This window comes from Salarias fasciatus, chromosome 19 (genome assembly GCF_902148845.1).
Source record: "Salarias fasciatus chromosome 19, fSalaFa1.1, whole genome shotgun sequence".
NCBI lineage: Eukaryota > Metazoa > Chordata > Actinopteri > Blenniiformes > Blenniidae > Salarias > Salarias fasciatus.
The window spans coordinates 6,700,170-6,717,740 of NC_043763.1; the positions used below are offsets into that span (position 1 = coordinate 6,700,170).

Consider the following 17,571-nt stretch of genomic DNA (forward strand, 5'->3'; position numbering starts at 1 on the left):
TAGTTGGTGCTGTGAAAAAATATCAGTTATGAGTTTGTGTATGTTCACACACAAGAATAAATACATACTTTGATTCAAAATTGCCAACAGTATAATTAGAATCTTTCATTACTATCCCGTTGACAGGATTTATCATGTGTGCTTCTAATCACAACAAACAGACTGTTTGTTACTTCGAAGTCAATAACTGCCAAGAAGCGACACAAAACCCGTCAAAAACTCACAGGAATGCTGAATACCTACCAAATATTAGCTGAAGTAATCCGAGAAAAAGGAAGGTCCTACTCATTCCACATAAAATGTAAATAAATCCAGTCAAAGTGGATTAATTTAAATTGAATTCAATTTAAATATGTTAATAAAACAACAATTGTGATATCAAATCATTAAATTCAATAGCAGTGGCGTCAAACTCATTTTGCTCTAGGGGCCACATACAACATACTTTTATCTCAAGTGGGTCAAACTGGTAAATAATAATATAATAACAATTAACAGGACAAACCTGAAATTAAAACAATTTCACTTTCAACAATATTATGCCTTAGTTAATCATTTACACATGTGCTTTGCTGCTTATGGGCCATAGTATTTACTTATTTGACCTTCATTTAACCAGGTAAGAAGATTTTTTATTATAGTTACTTACATCGTCAAAGGTATAAAAAATATTGGCCGCATAAATGTATAAATGATCTTTTATGTACAAACATTCCTACATCTGTGTACTAACCCTGAGACTACAGAGGAAAGGAAGTAAATTAGACCTCTGGCGGTCAAATACATATACTGCAGTTAAAGTAATAATTTCTAATATATAATTTGTAATGACATAATAATATGTCATCTTGTGGGCCTGATTGGACTCTCTGATTGGCCGGTTCTGGCCCGCAGGCCATATGTTTGACACTCTTGTGTTTAGTAGTAGTTTAGCGACTTAACCAGCTCACCTGAGCATGTTGAATAGTAAACACAAAAGGAAATGGAGATCTTCGTAAACAAAACAAGCTAACAGGACTCTCTACTGCCACCTAAAGCCTACAAATGGTACCTCTCAAAATCTACACCCTTCACCTTTAAAAACTTGCGGCAGTGCACATACCTGTTGTGTATGGAGTTGGCGGACGTGGACATGGCGGCGGCGGCTGCTGCCTCCTGGGGCTTGCGGTTACCCAGCGAGGGAGGACCCATTCCGGGGCCGGCAGGCTGGGGCATGCTGGGGGAGCTGGGGCCCATGGGAGGGTACGCTCTGCTCTGGGCGCCCGGCCCGTGGCCGCGTCCTCCGGGTAAACTCTGGCCGGGGCCCTGGCCGTGCATGGGGCTGGTGGCATTCATTCCCAAACTGTTGGTCATGCCGGGACCCGGGCCGCTGTAGCTGGCGCTGGCGCTCCCGCTGTAGTTAGCAGGCCGGGGGTAGTTTCCTGGAAAGAGACGGAGCGAATCAGGCAACTCCGACACTTTGAATCAAAGAGAAATCTCCACAGACAGCGTCACTTGAAAGGTAAAACATGGGCTGCTGTCATTGGAGACGGTGAACTTCCCTCTCTCATTTGATAGATTGCTGATAAGAGTTGTGCAGAAAGGCTTCTGTAAAGCTGCAGATGGCTTTTATGAATCACTTCATTTGAGAGAAATGGAGTGTGCTTGTCAGATGATACTCTTACCTGCAACAGTGACACATGCAACAATTTCATCCATCGGGAAAATGACGCTGTGACAGATAAAGAATGCAAAGAGCAGGACTAAACTCTGATTCATGACCTCTACAAACTTCAGCGCACAAGAGGAAAAAAAAACCTATTCAGGGCGAGGACTGGTGACATTTTTCACAGCTGCAGGTTGCTGGATGGCCCTGGGAACAATTGCCAAGCTTAAGGCTGACTTTAGTGAAACACTTGAGAGGAGCTCTAATCTGCAGTAAATGCTTTCTTGCTGCCCTGGAGTGCCACACGGCCATGATGCCAGAAGCTTTCCTAAGGCACACTTAAACCCCTCCATTTTGGCTTTAAAAGCCCCGCTCGTCTCCAACCGCAATAAGAGCTGAAAGAGAATCGCCATGCTGTCAGAGACAACATGTACATACATTCAGAGACACTGGAAGAAGCCTACTGTACATGCGGGAGCTGAGCACAGCCACACACACACACACACACACACACACACACACACACACACATACGGAGGAGTGTATTCCCTCTGCAGGCGCTGAGCCTTTTCCACTGTGATATTCCCTCCCTGGGACAAATCCCCCTGCAAAATAGAAATGGAAAATATGGCATCCTCCATTGTGAAGGGGGCTATTTATTTTGATTTGATTAAGGGTGCTTTAGTTGGGCCTCACTGCTTAATCCTCTGAGAATATGTCTGGAAAAGGGGATCAAGTCCCTTTAAAACCTGAAGGCTTTCCCGAACACTCAAAAAACCCAGAAAGTTAAATGACAATATTCCACACAGGGGGGGGGAAACGGAAATGGAAATGGCTTCCTTGTGTCCTCCAGCTGCTTCTGAGAAGACACTTTCCACATGACATAAGCCTGTGAGTCCAACAGAGAGAGAGGGGGCAGACGAAAACAAGTGTGTGTGTGTGTGTGTGTGTGTGTGTGTGTGTGTGTGTGCAGGTGGGAGAGGAGTGCAAAGTCAGGGAGACAGACTTGACAGCAAGCGAAGAGAATGGGGGGGAAACTCGTACCCCCTCACCGCAACCCCCGAGATAGGATTTATATTGAATCAAAATAAAACTCTTTCCCATAAAAGTAAGCATCTCCGCTTGAATTTGTCCAGAAATTGTGATGAAATCTACTGTGGGAGATGGGGAAGTTAAAAAAAAAAAAAAAAAAAAAAAAAAAAAAGAGGGAGCAGCGGATTATTTCTGGGGAGGCTTTGGAGAGTCGGTGAGCTGAGAACGGCTGACACCTGTCAAGGGTTTTGGGGGTATAATAGGGAAGCGTTCAGGAAGAAAGGATGCCTACTAACGAACACAGGGGGGTGTGTACGCTGCATCGGTGCACGTATGTGTCTGTGTGTGTCTGCTCGGCTTGTGCAGACACGTATATAATTTGCAAAGCTTGCAGACATATTTCCCTGTTTTTTTCTTTTTTCCTGCTCATAGGCGACAGCGGAAAAGTCTGGGAACGCTGCCCCTGGAGCCTCCTCGCTCTGGGCTCAGCTGGACGGTTTTCTGCACACGAACAAGGCCCCAGTCAGCGACCTCTCTCAGCCCTCTCTGGACAGCTGTTGAAACCCATGTCATGGCCGCCTGCCACACATTCTCACAGCCCGGGCAGACGCTGTGAGGTTTTTGGCCCTTCTGACTGGCTGACTCTCCAACACACCTCCTGGGAAAGTTGTTTATTTCATACACTCCCTTTTTGGACGTTTTGTTTTCAGCCTTTCGTGGACGGGCCCGGGCCCAAAAGGTGGGAGCGAGCGTCTGAAAGTTTCCATGAGAGTGTGCTCAACTGTTCTTTTTGTGAAAATCGGGGTAGCGAGTCAAACTCAGGCAAAGAGGTTTGCGCTGAAAAACGGCACCATTAAGTCAGCGCAGCACCGAGAGAGCGTATCAGTTCTCCTGATGAACTACCATTCAGAGTGTTCTGGTTGTGGGCTATGTTTGCCTCGGCTGACAAAGGAGAGACGGAGTAGCTGTGGGACAGGGTTAATGCTAAGCTTTCCTGCGAGAGTCCTGCTCTGTCCTGACAAGAATGATTCACGTCCTGAAGGATTGGTGCCGCGCCAGACTGCTTCTTCAAGGACAGATAGCGCACTAACCCACTTTTTAAAATGAGTGAGAGCTCAACCTCCAAAATCCGAGGTGTTTTCATAAGAGCCATTCATGCTTTCAGCGGCTCTGGAAGTGCTATTAGATTACATCAGATGAGGAAGTTGGATGGGTGCCGGCGTAAAATTTAGTCCAATGGAGGGGAAAAAAAAGAGGAGTGATGACTCTATGGGGCGATATATTTACAGGACTAAATGAGAATATCCATTACTCAAGCCAGGGTGACAAAATATGTCCTCTCAAGTTTGGAGCTGGAAGTTAAGCTCAGCCTGTGACGGAATCTGAGTCAGAGCGTCCGTTTTCGGAGACGCGTTGCTGGAAAAGCAGGCCGCGCTATGCTCTGCACATGTTTGCAGATGTGTGTCGTCCACCTCACCTGCTTTGCATGCTGCTTCCTGCCTCCCTGCAAACTAATCAAGGAGGGACACGAGGAAAAAGAGGACAGCGAGGATGTCATTTCTTATGAGCACCTTCTCGTTGTCCTTGTGGCTTCGCCTCGGTTTCTCGCCCGCTTCTCGGCGCCCGGCGCCTTCAGGGAGGCTCGGTGGTATTTATAGCGCGATGCAGGGGAGGAGAAGGAGAAGGAGAACTCATGGTGCTTCGTTCACAATTACATGGAAATTCCCGGCACGGTCACGCATTTGGCGAACGCTATATCCTGCGCTGGGTTTAATCCCTGCGGTCCCGCGGGAGAGCCGGAGTGTGACCGAGCAGATTACTGTCTACTGCTTCCTCAGCAGACTGGACCGGCCGATGCTAACAGCCGAAGCAGTCATTCTAACCAGCGGTGGCGGCGTGCGGTGTGATGGTGCACCGGAGCGCCCCGCGGACCCGTGAACTCCATCAATAAGGAGTGGAACGCAGATTACATGGCTACATGCTTGAGCTGCCAAGGACAGGAGCGCGGGGAGCCTGTCCGCGTCCGCATGTGGCTGAGCACGTACAGAAGGAATGAACGCCGGCATTTTCCTCTGGCGTCTTTGGGCAAATGTGATCAGGACTGGAAGAAGGCGGTTGTGGGAAAGAAAGAAGTCAGCACATATGAAGACGGCAGTATTCCCTAATTTGTCCTATTTTTATCAGGAGTCTTTGGTCCGTGGGTTTCGAGGACACTGTCTTTGTTAAGTAGAATAAAAAAAATACTGCAAGACTTCTCTAACTAATGGGTTTAATAGGTAAACAGATTCATTCTATGCATTTAATGTGAGGAAATGGAGGAAGCTGCTGAAACAGCTATTCATCTAGTGCCTCTTTGGATCAGAAGGTGCTGTCGTCACTGTCTGGCCCTCGTCTCACAGAAGTTTCCCTTATCACGGCCAGGAAAAGCAGAGTGTGCTAAATTGAACATTTGACCCAAATTTGTACACATTTTATGTCATAGTCTTCCTGTAAAGTCTCCACAATCAGCAAAGCTGTCTGCAGAAGCGGGAGAACAATGGCAACTGTGTGTTTTCTAACTCCCTGCACTTCTACTGGGCCACCAACATGCAAAAGCTTATTTTCTGGCTGCATAAAAACCCTGAAGTTCTGTGGTTTAATCTTGAAGCTCGCTCATGTTGTTCATCCTCCCTGTCTGCTGCTCCACCCTTCTCCTCCTCCCCGCTCCTCCTCAAACCCGCGGACACAGTCTGCTCTAAAGATATGGAAACGTTTCAAGCTTCCCTCAGCATCTTCTCTCAACAATAATCAAAGCCGCAGCTCTTGCCGGGTGTCACTCCCTGCACTGGTCAGTATTTATGCTCTGTGCTCCGAGGATAGAAAAGCAGTGAACTGGTGACCGGGCCGGGGGCCGAAGAGGCTCACTGATGCAGGTGGTCTCAAGGAAAACCCCACATTGCAACCTGCAGGACTTAAAGGATCTGCTGCTGACATTCTGGTGCCAGGAACCGAAGCACATCTTCACAGATGGAGTGCAGTCGATGCCTTCATGAGTCAGGACTGTTCATTGTTCATTTAACATTTAAATCAAAGTCTTTCTGATACTCTTTATTCTATTTACACTAAATATTTTCCATAGTAGCACTAATAGAAGACCTCTTCATTTACTTTTTACTGCTTTAGGAGTCACTGTTGGGCTGCAGTAGACATGCACAACTGGCTTGGCCGAATATTTTTTTTTCTTCTATTTTTTTTTTTTTTTTTTTTCTGTGAGTGCAGCATCTCACTCTTGCCTGAGGCCCCCCACATCTTCTCCCAGCCACCTCAGCACCTTCCCCGGCAGGGTTTCTGAGCCTAAGCAGGACTGGGGATGCGCCTTGGGGCTGCTGAGCTCCACACACTGTCAATTTCCTCCCAAAACCTTCACTCCATCCCTTAGGCACTGGCTTGAGTCACGGCTTTTTTTTCACCCCCTCTCTCTCGCTCTCTCTCTCTCTCTCTTTTTTTTTTTTTTTTTTTTTTGGCCGAATTACACTGCGGCTCCGGCAAGGCACCAAGGCTTAAAAGTCCTGTCTGAAGCACGGTCATTACCAGCAGAGTGCTTAACCCCTCAAGGGGGAGTATGTGGCGGTGGGAAGTATGCAATGGGTGGGAGAGAAAGCAGAGTTGAGACAGACTCCAAATCTCTTTCCTGTAACGGCATAATATCCTCCTCCTCCTCCTCCTCCCCCCGTCTGTCTCTGAGCGTACTGTTCTCAACATGCTGGCCGCGTCCCACGTCCAAGTGCATGTCTTGAAAACAGCTGTTGGAGTCATTTGAGTCCTGGGGAGAGCCTGATATCAACAGAAACAGTGAGGGATCATTTCGACTTTGGATAAAGTGGGCTTTCAGCCATAAACATTTAGCCGTCTTCCCCCCCCAAATAACTGAGGAGTCACTGCAAGAGCTGTTGTTTAGACGGCGAGGGAAAGGAGAAATGGAAAAAAGCTTCGGCGGCAGCGTTGTCTGATCAAAGATTTCTGGAAACCACAAAACTTTTAAGTAGTATTCGCAGAAAGACTCAAATCTTCCTGTACGTGTGCCCGTGACTATTGGATGAGCTTTGTGCCGTCCAGTTGTTCTAAAAGCACGAAGGAGGTCTCCCCTGGGGGGCGCTAGAGGGCTTCAGAGGGGCAGGAAAAAATGGATTCGCAGAACTTAACATGAGTTGTCACAGTCGGGGAGATAAACTAAAATGGTAAAATAAAGACAAGAGATATGACAGCTGCAGACTATGACTCTGTTTAAGCAACGGCATTTTCAAGTGAAGATGGAGTTTAGTCAACGTAGTAAAAATCCAATTTACGAATGTTCATGTACTTAACATTGTTAATATTTATAGTGCATTGTTGTCACTGTGTGTGGTTTCATTGCAAACACAACCAATTGTGTAAACGCAGCCTTATATTGAAACCATCCACCTGACACTGGAAGAGGTCTGCTGCTGAGTAGGGATCCATCCAAGATCCTACACAAAATATGCTAAATAATGTAATTCATGGGTGATCAACTACGAATGCCACCAAACAGAAAATATCTTTGAATAAAGTCCATAAATTAAAGTCATGGTGAGCTACCGGAGGGAATGTCTCTCTTCACAGGAACAACAGCGTCTCTGTAAAAAGCCGAGCTGATTTGCATCTCCATTTCAAACATGTGAAAAACAATAACAAAGCAGGCAAACATTTCCAGATGTGGTACGTCACATTGCACATTAATCTGTTAGCAGAAACTCATCGCATTGTGTCGTGCGATTTGTAACACATGCCCGATATTCCACGCTTGTGCTCTTTCTGCCGTGATTAGATCAGCTTCCGCATGTGTGTTTTCATTTCACGCAAACCTCCAGTAGATCAACTCAGTGTCTTTAATGTGGGCCTCATCAGGAAGCCTGGCATTCAAAAAAATAATCGTATTTGGCATGAGCGAAGCATGAGCATCATGAGAAGGGGGTTGCAATGTGATTGAAGCAGTGTGAGGCGGGGGTCATCCTCCCACACTTTAAACCCCCCCCCCCCCCCCCCCCCCCCCCCCCCCCCCCCACCCCACCCGGTGTAGTCTATCACATAAGCTCAGCTACAGTTGTTTCCCCCTGATCCGATAATAATGGAGAAAGTCTTGCAGTTTTTCAGAGTTCCACAACACCAGGCACTTCCTGGGTTTTCTTAGCATGCCCCCAACAGTCTGGTGGTGTGGGTAAAAAAAAAAAAAGGTTTTGATATTACACACTACTCAAGGAGACACGACCTGAAGCAATCCCAGCACAGACAGGCCAAGAAAAACAGACGAGCAGAGTTCAGGAACTTGGACCGAGTTTCTGTGTTGGCTAATTTGCTCGTACGCTTGGGAGAGGGAAGGGAAGCAGATGGAGCTGTCATTAAGAACAATGACCAGCAGCTGTCTGCCCCCCCCCCACCCCCCTCCACCCCCCACAGGCCCCTGACGGACTGTGGCCCCGGCTATGTCCTGGAGCCCAAATGAATCCTTAAGATTAGAACTACAATTAAGTTTATATCAAAGGAAAGCCTGAGAGTAAAAACACAAAACCAAAAAAAAAAAAAAAAAAACCCAAACAAAAAAACACAGCATTGAACTTGGCTCAACTTTTTGCTGAAGCAGAATTTAACAGCTGGTTACTGTTACGAGTTTAGTCCTGACTTTTTGAAGTGATGTGTCTTTTTGGTTTATTTTCCCAGTGTGTTCCTCTCGTGTTTAATTCCCTCATGTGTTTTCATGTTTTTGTGGTTTTGGTCCTCCATCCAGCCTTTGTTGCTTCTGATCTGTTAGATCCATCTGCGGTTGATGTCGTAACAGCTACGCGGGTCTTGTCTGGAGGTATCAACAGGTACTGGTTCTGATCTACCGGTCCAGGTCTGCTGAAGCCTCGTCTTGTCTCGTCTGTTGTCGTTGTTGTCGTGTTTCGTGTCCCTCCTTGTATCAAGCTGCAGTTTATTCTGTCACTGTTTCTTCTCTCGTCTCGGGTGTTTTCCTCCACGTGTCTCACCAGATTACTCTTCCCTCAGTTGTTTTCCGTGTTGATTTCAGTGTAAGTAGATCTGTCCATTTAGTTTTTGCAGACCTTCTTTCAGCTACTTCCAAAAAGACGAAATGCCAAAATGATTTACCTGTAACAGATTACTATTAGGTTTTGGATAATTCATTTCCTGCAAACAGGATGTCTCAGTTCTGTACAGCAGTTACGACGATCAAGGAAGTTTTCGATTTGCACATGATCTACCTCTACCTGTTGGTTAAGAGTCTCCGTCTCCCCCCTATCTGAACCGACCTCTTGTCAGATCAGCTCTGGATCACTTCTAGTCTCTCGGTCTGTGTTTGGGTTCTCGGTCCCCCTCCCGATTGCTTCCATGTGCTGCAGCACAACGTAAAGTAAAGAGATACATTCAGTCTTGGAGCTTGTAAAATACATGATGTCTGTGAGTATTTTTTAACAAGGTGTGAAGATTTGATCGCGATCCGGGGTTGAATTTCATCTTCCACCAGAACAACACTCAAGGCGCCAGTGAAGCAGAAAGATCGCAGTACGAGGAATCTATTACAGAGCTCTCTGTTCTGATCCGTGTGAGTGCGGCTCTAAATAGCTGCGTAAAGCGAACGCCGCTGCCATTATTTTGAGTTTCTTGTTTCTGGCAGTCCTGCCCTGTAATTCCATGCAGACTCTGGAGTGCCGGTTGTACTCTACAGTCCGAAACAATCCGCGAGCGCCGAGGCAGGACAGATGGAGGTCAGTGGAAAACGGACTATGTCTGGATGAGAATGCACTCGCACATGTACAGACTGTACACTGAGCGCACGCGAGGGGAAGACGGCGAGCCCGAGCTGTTCTTTCTGTGTCTGATGGGGACGTTTCTGCTGTCGCCCGGGTGAGACTTCACGCTCGTCTGCCTCCAGAGCTTCTTCTTCCAGGCCGGCCCGCCTTCGCTGTCGCTCCCCGCTCGCTTCGTCTCTCCTCTCTTGCTTACTGGGCTGTCAGCCCAGCCCAAGTCACATTAAGAGATAGGAGTGGGTGGAGATGGGAGACCAAATACCAAATGCATTAGGGCAATTAATCAACATTAACAAATGTGAGGGAGAGGCCGCAAATTTGGGAAAACACATGCACGGACGGGCGCGTTTATCAAGGTGACACATTAAAACGCACATTTACCAAAAAACGCCATAATGTTTCGTCTGGTGTGTCGCCAAAGGCAAGGAAACCAAGTACAACAGCAGATGTCAGCGTTTGTTGGATGGCCGGGAGTGGTTCGTAGGAGAAACAGGCGGCGAGCGGAGAACACTTAATTATAGTAAACAGTCCAAACTTTTTCTCCCCACATCTCCTTAAATCCGGGACTTGTTTTGTCTCTTTTAAAGTTTTTTTGTTTTATGAGTTTTCTTTGTCGAGCGTCTGGAAAAAAGCTTGGTTTGATAGCTGATGTGTGTGGTTTTCTTTTCTGAACGGCTGACAGTGATGGACTGCGGCTCAGTTCCTGAGGTGGATGAAGCGGTGGAGAAGATTGATGTTTGGACATATAATGCGGAGCTGAAACTTTTCCCAAGTACTTTAAAACAATGACATGACAAAAAGAGCTTTTATTCAACAGCTGGTTGAAACAATACGTCAATCAGTCGCAGTAAAAGTGCGGAGAAGCTACCTGTACATCTGTTAAGTTCAATAACTCAACTTTTAAAACCTCTCAAAACGTTACCGTGTGAAAGTGAAACTTTTCTGAAACGAAAACGAATCAGGCGTTGTCGTGTAAACGCTGCCTGACGGGCTTCAGAAACAAGCTGTCAGTCAAACACACCTGATCATAAACTGACTCGCACACACGTTAAACTGCCGGCGTTTCACTATAAAACAGGCTGTTTTGACGATCAGAGACGGGAGGAAAGGTGGAACAAACACACCAGTTAAAGCTATTTTATTGCCCACCACCTTCATAGCATTTAATTTTAATCTGTCATTGTAACTTCAGTTTTATCATTTTTACTTCATATCTTATTAAACAAAGCAGGTTGGGGAATACCACTTTCATTAATCTTGTAATAAAGTTGTAAACCTTTGTGTTTTAATGAAATTAATCCCCCCTGCTGAAAAAAAATCTCACTTCAAGCTGAAGTTAAAAGTCACCAGATCTGATCTTGCAGAGTGTAAAACATCGCAGAGAACACATTACCTTTATTTTCTTTCTTTTTTTTTTAATAAAAGTAACTGCGGTTCCTAATTAATTCACACGGGATCGCTGTGTTTTTAGTGAGAGCAGCAGAGGCAACGTGACATTAACACCCGAGCTGAGAGATCAGTCGTGCGGCGGTGGAAGCTAGCAGCATTATTGTGAAGGAAGTAGCAGCAAAGGGAGATTATTTTGTAGAGAAATCCTATTTAAAGTCAAGATATACTTGTGAAACATCTGGATTTGTTATTATTTACAGATTATAATAATGTCTTTTTTCATATCCAGCATATTCAGGAAAAATATAAATAGCTTAGAATAATGTAAATATCTGAAATGTCTTTTTGGACATGCGATTCATTCGTCTCGTTGTGTTTAAGTAGTTAAAAATCAAACTGTGAGCGGCACTTCAGACCGACTTGTCCCTCTTGTCCACGCGGACGGACGGAGGTGGGCATCATAATTCCGTGCGCGCTGCTCTCCACGTGTCCGTCTGCCTTGTCAGTCTGGAGCCGCCTCATAATCTTATCATGAGGAGGTGCCGGGAGGTGCGCGCCGGGTTCAAGCGTCTCATGAATATTCTGGGAGTCACGTCCGGTTTTTAAACGCCCGCGGCGAGACCCCGCCGCCCAGGACGAGGCGAGGCTACACGCTCGCCGAGTGCAGCCGCAGACGGGAGCGGAGGACGGGGACGTCTTTCAAAACCGGTCCTTTTTTTTTTTTTTTTTTGCATTCCTCATTAGTGACACCGGTGATGCCGGTGTCACGGCCCAGCGCGACTGCGAGCGGGAGGCCGACGCTCATAAAAAAATGACAAATGCGGCTCTCCCGTCTGGGGGCGAACTCCTCCGTAACCCCCTGTGAGCGCATGATCCGAGGTCTCCGTCTTCCTAATGCGAGCAGTCAGAAACTGGGAGCCCCGGCACAAATGCGATGCCGGCGAGGAGTCGGCGCAGGGCCTGTTAGCGGGTTTCAAGATGAATAATCCATTGTGAAGCTTGACAGTTTGTGGGAAATCAAACTCTTTCACTTTTGATTTGAAGCACAGTATTTTTTTTTTTTTTTTTTCCCTTCAGCTGTGGCCTGTGAGCTACAGCCTCACCCCACAAGAGATGTTTTATGTTTAAAGAAATCAGTTTCCTGTTACGGCGCTGAAACAAGAACCCAGAAAGACACCCTGACATGAGGAGTTCACTGTGTTTTCTTTAGATCACCGGCTCCAAAATAACACGGAGCTAAATCGGGCGCTTTGTGTTGACACGTTCTCCTAATTTTAGAGGATTTAAAAACAGAACGTATTTTACACTATAGTCGTTCTACACCCTCATTTCACATAATGCACAGCGGTTATGTAATTATGGGATTATGCAGCGCTGAAAATCACCACCGTGAGGACAAACGTGTGATTTCTCACCTGATTACAGCCCAGAGACTCATTTCAGAGGAAAGACGTCACGTGCACTTGTTATTGAGGCAGAAATAGGAGGCTGCGTTTGTGCTAATTCTTCAAAAAGTAAGCGAGTAAGTAGAAAGACTTCCTGTTAGCATATAGCATACCAGCTGTATTAGTTTACTGCAGGACGCTTCAACCTACAGCTCTGGAGCCACGTGTTGCTTCTCAGCCCCTGTTCAGTTTATATGATGTGGAAATAGCTGAAATAAATGCTAAAAATGCTAAAATTGCAATTGCGGCCAAAAATGCTAACACAGCTCAAACAGCAAAACGAAGTTAGCTCGTTAGCTTCCTCTTTTCCGAGCCGTCTCCTGTGTTCGTCTTGGTTTATTCTAGTTCTAGTTTAAACTCTGGTCATTAGGTGAAGTTAGCTGAACAGATGCTAACCTTGGTGTCCATACTGGGGTCCTTGGGGGCCATATGGACCTGCGGGGCCGCTCTGGGGGTAAGGACCCATCCCGGGATACAGCGGGCCGCCGGGCGACGGGTGGGGGGACATTGGAGGTCCGGATTGAGGAGAGGCAAACTGGGAGGCGGGCTGGTTCCTCTGCAAGTTGGACATGAATCCTGAAACAGAAAGAAAATGTTAACTTTGTGCCGGCCTGGCGCTCTGAAGCAGTGAACGGAACTGCTTAATGCATTCAAATATTGATGGGGAGATGAAAGACGGGCGGTCACTCTCAATCTCAGTGCGATTGTATATTTATTCAATATCCTGGCGTAAAGAGAGGAAGAGCTTTAATCTTTTACCTTTGCTGCGGCTCCTGTTAGCGGCAGATACACTTTGGTGAGCAACACGGCATTTACAAATAAAAGAAAAAGACAGGCCGCCACACATAAACCGACTGTCGGCACAAATAAACACGCACGCAGGGAACATTTACTGCGTTTTATCACTGCAGAACCCACAGGTCAAGTGTGTGTGCCGGGCCTCGCGGATGTATGTGGCTGCAAAACCGAGTCTAGCGCTGAAAGACGGGAAAAAAAAAAAAAAAAAACAAACAAAAAAAAAAAACCCAAAACCCAACCTTGTGCTCCACTCTCCACAGAATAGCCGGCGATTTGACCGCGGCTACTGTGTTATTCTGAGCTGCTCTGTCAATAGACGTGTCAAAGCCTCTCAGGCCCAAAACTCGCCGGCACCATTCAAATTGACATTTGGAGCGATCCTCGCCTGGGCTTCGCTCTTTCAGGCTCCGCCGTTCGTTTTTTAAAAAACCCAACAGAAAGGTCTCCCAATCCGCCGCGAATGAGGAAAGGTCGCTGGACGGCCATTGAAGGAAGAGGGAGGCTGTGTGGGAGTTGACGTACGTGTGTGTGTGTGTGAGTGTGTGTGTGGGGTATTCAGCGCTGCAGATTAGGTGGAAATGGCTCCACTGTAAACTCTGAGAGCGATCCGCTTTTGTCGAACCCCAAACAGAGGCTTTGGGGTTCGGGGGGGGGGAGAAGAATCAACACTGTATGTATATGAAGAGCATGAGACAGAAAGAGAGACATAGAATAAAAAAGTGTGTGTGTGTGTGTGTGTGTGTGGGAGGGAAAGACGGTGCAACGGAGGGAAAGAGCGATTGGGGCCTGAAAGTGCTTAGGCTGCGAGTGCTGGGTTTAAGGAGCGAGGACATTATTGTAATGTTTTGCTTCCATTAGGGTAAGGGGATTCAGGGAGAGGAGGAGAAAAAAAATACAGTGTGTAATACCGCACTTTAAATTGCCTGGAAAATGGATGGGGAGAGGAACATTGTGCAGACAGTGCTAAAAGCAAATAACACATTCAAGGATTTCTCTCTCTCTCTCTCTCTCTCTCTCTCTCTCTCTCTCTCTCTCTCTTTCTGGCAAAGTGAATGAAGCTCTCAGCCGGACGACAACAACAGGCGGGCAGCAGAGCACGCGAGAGAAAGCGAGTGTGTGTGTGTGTGTTTGGGGGGGGGGGTTAAAAAAAGAAAAAAAAAAGGGACATTCAGCGGATTTATGGAAATGAAGAGTGGAGAGAGGCTCTTACGGAGGCAGGCACTTGAGCAAAGTGGGGCGTGTGCGTGGAAAAGGAGGCGGGGGGGTTAATCCTAGTGAGGAAAACTGCAACCAAATAAAAAAGGGAGCACCAGCACTGTTAACCACGCTGTGTTTTCCTGGGCATTACGTCTCTGACTTGATTTCATCAGGATGGAAATAGCCTGTTACGCCGCCTCTTCCTCCATCTCCATCCCTCGTCTTTTTGCACTGTCGTGTGGACGCTTCTCTTTTTTTTTTCTTTTCCTTTCAAATCAGCTATTCTGCTGTTTTTTGGTAATAGTCGAGAAGTGGCCATAATTGCTGGAAATGGCTTCCAGTTTGGCCGGGCCGCGTGCGCTCCGTGGGTTAGCATGCATGTTCGAAGCCTTTGGCAACAAGTTGTGGCCAAAAACTGAAGTGGCTGGAAAAAAAAACAAAAAAAAAAACAGCAACACAAACCAATTTGAATCAGATCCAGGAGAAGCTGACTGAGTGTTTACTGCTGCAATCCCTCCAAGCCAGGAGTTTAACATGACCTTAGATCAGAGGGTCCTGACTCATTGTAGTCCAGGGGCTACACATTTTTTATTTCAAGGGGGCCGGATCAACGCAACAAACTTTAAATACTCATTTGTCATCAACTCCAATTTAATTTTTTGTGGCGTAAAGAAGTGTGAGTAAACCACGAAAAAGCTTGCATTTCTTAAAGATTAATGAAGAAAAACAAGTAAAATTGACGCACTGTGTCAGTTTTAATGAGACCTACTGGTGCAAAACACTGTGAAATTCACCAAAAATGTCATATTTCGACTTCAACAGTGAGTCTGAGGGCCGGGTCAGATCCCCTGCTGGTGGCTGAATATTTGCCCCCGGGCCATATGTTTGACATCCCTGCCTTCCTAACTCAATCTAGGTACAAAGACTTGTGTGGAGTTGGATCCAGGGGCCTTTCTGTGTTCACTCTTCATGTTCTCCCTGTGTATGCAGCAGAGGTGGGCAGAGTACCTAAACAAATAAAAAAGTACCCACCAAACCCCTCCAGATGTGAGCACATCAGCCCGATCCTTTCCGCTGGCTTCAGTCCAGTCTTACAGCGTATTTAATGGCTTTTACTAGCTCCTCATTTCATTGAGACATTCAGATTTATGTGCGATACTTTAACATCTAACTGCCTGTTTTCATACAGATGAATGATCTTTTGTTCATTTAATATAATTTCTGTTCAAAAAAAGTCTTCATTGTTATTATTGCGACTATAATTTTAGTGATTTTGCTGTTAAACTTTGTGTTGGATGGACTTTGCATGAGTAACGCAGTGTTTTTTAAAATGCTTCATGGAAACTCAGTCTATCATGAAGGTTAGAAAAAAGTTCTTTTAAGTACATTTCAGAACTTGTCCAACTTGCTCACTGACTAAAAATCTGCCAAGAATGAAAATTTCAATGCTCAATGTTGCGGAAGATCATTAATGTGTCATAAAATCCATTTTCAAAATGTAAAACTGACTAAAGGACCACTTAATTCACATATCCGAGAAGGAAAACTACTGAAAATGCTAAAAAAAAAAAAAAAAAAGAAAAGATTTCACTTCTTTAGCGCTGCTCCAGCACTTGAGCAGTCCCCTCAGCACTTCACCTTGTTCATCACATTCACACACTGAGGTGCTCTAACCACCAAACACGAACAATTAAATGTCTTTTTGCAAAAATAAATGAAGAATAAAGTTTATTACTAGTTTGACGGTTGCATTTTGTAATAATATTGAGCATTTTGTTCTCGTTTTAAAGAAATATTTAATCAGAGCAAAGAGAGGGTGTGATTTTTTTTTCCCCAGCATGCATTTGTGATTGTATGTTTCAAGGAGAAAGTATGATACAAAGGACATGAAGCAAAGCATTTAAACATAGACATTTAAAGATATGAATGCAATTTTAAGGGATAAAAACAAATGAAGCGACTGCGCAAATTCATAACTGTTTTCTTTCTCTCTTTCTTTTTTAATAGACTATGCATTCCTGCTCCAATCAGCTTTAGTCTTTCTTTTTAAAAGGAGTTTCATCTGGTCTGCAGGTGAAGTAGCTGTGATTGCTATAAGGAGGGAACACACTTAGTCCCTCCTCGTGAAGAAATCCCCCACAGGCCTCCTCCGAAAATCACACGAGCGAGTCTGAACAATGTGGGTGTATTTTTAAAAGGCTTCTTCACAGACTCTGCCACACAGGTGTAAGTGAAGTCATTTTATGCATTCGAACAAGCCAAATAGCTTGTTTACATCTTGGCGCAAACATCCCTAAGTCCTCGCACTGCTTCAGAAAATCTGTCTGAGCTTTGCCAACATACTATTTCTGCCTTGGCTTTGTTACGGTCTTTAATCTACAGGCAGCTCCGGCTGGTGTGAAACATAAAGAAAACTGTTTCCACAGCGCACAAGTTCAGATGTGGATCCAATCAGACAGAAACGTATGATGTGCATTGTTTATGGAAACTGTAAGTAAGCTTATGAGATTGTTTTTTTAACAAGCACACATGCCCTGAGAAGACCCGACGCATACGGCGCCGTGTGTGTGTGTGTGTGTACTGTACATGTAAATACACATCAGTACACGGCGTTCCGCTAATCCTCCAGCAGCCCTCCGAGACCTGCAATCTTCTTTGTTCGCCGCCAGACGAGGCCAAACACCAAATGCTTTCCGGTGCGGAACACACGCAGACGTACCTCTCTCCGGAGCCATAGGTGAGCGCGTGATTGATCCATCTGGTCCGTTTCCAGAGCTCTGCGGGGCCAAGGCCGAGCCTGCGTGAGACAGAGCCAAAGACGATGCTTCAGAGCCACAGCGGTGTATTTATAACAAAAGCTTTCATGTTACGAGACCACGTTTCGTTTGATTTCAGAGTGAGGTCAGCGGAGAAGTGGCTCATGTCTGAATATTAAGGAATAATGCACAGACTGATGTAACAATTACGCCTCGAAGGACCGCTTTTGTTTCCCCTTCAATGACACTAAAGTTTACCTGGTTCAAAAACTTTTCCTGCCTTTTGATTGATGAAAGAAAAACAAAGAGGGATCAGTATGAAGCTGAAGGTTTCTTTCTTTCTCGTTTCTGACTGAGGCAGCCCTGCCTTTGTTCCCCGAGCATCGATTGATCCGGTGAGAGGGTCTGATGCCAAATTTAGCCTTTACAGGCACGCGGAGAGCTCAGCACAATTACCATACATGAAGCTGTTTGTGATTCACTATTAGCTAAATGACAAATGCACT

At 45.8% G+C, this 17,571-nt stretch overlaps 1 protein-coding gene across 1 annotated transcript in view; it reads right to left on the reverse strand.

Moving 5' to 3' along the window:
* Nucleotides 1–17,571, reverse strand: part of arid1b (AT-rich interactive domain 1B) — a 203,333-nt gene that overhangs the window by 27,260 nt on the left and 158,502 nt on the right. Inside the window, 3 exon segments of the mRNA XM_030117633.1 lie at nucleotides 1,103–1,421; nucleotides 12,711–12,890; nucleotides 17,029–17,106. Of these exon segments, the coding sequence (XP_029973493.1) occupies nucleotides 1,103–1,421; nucleotides 12,711–12,890; nucleotides 17,029–17,106 (577 nt within the window).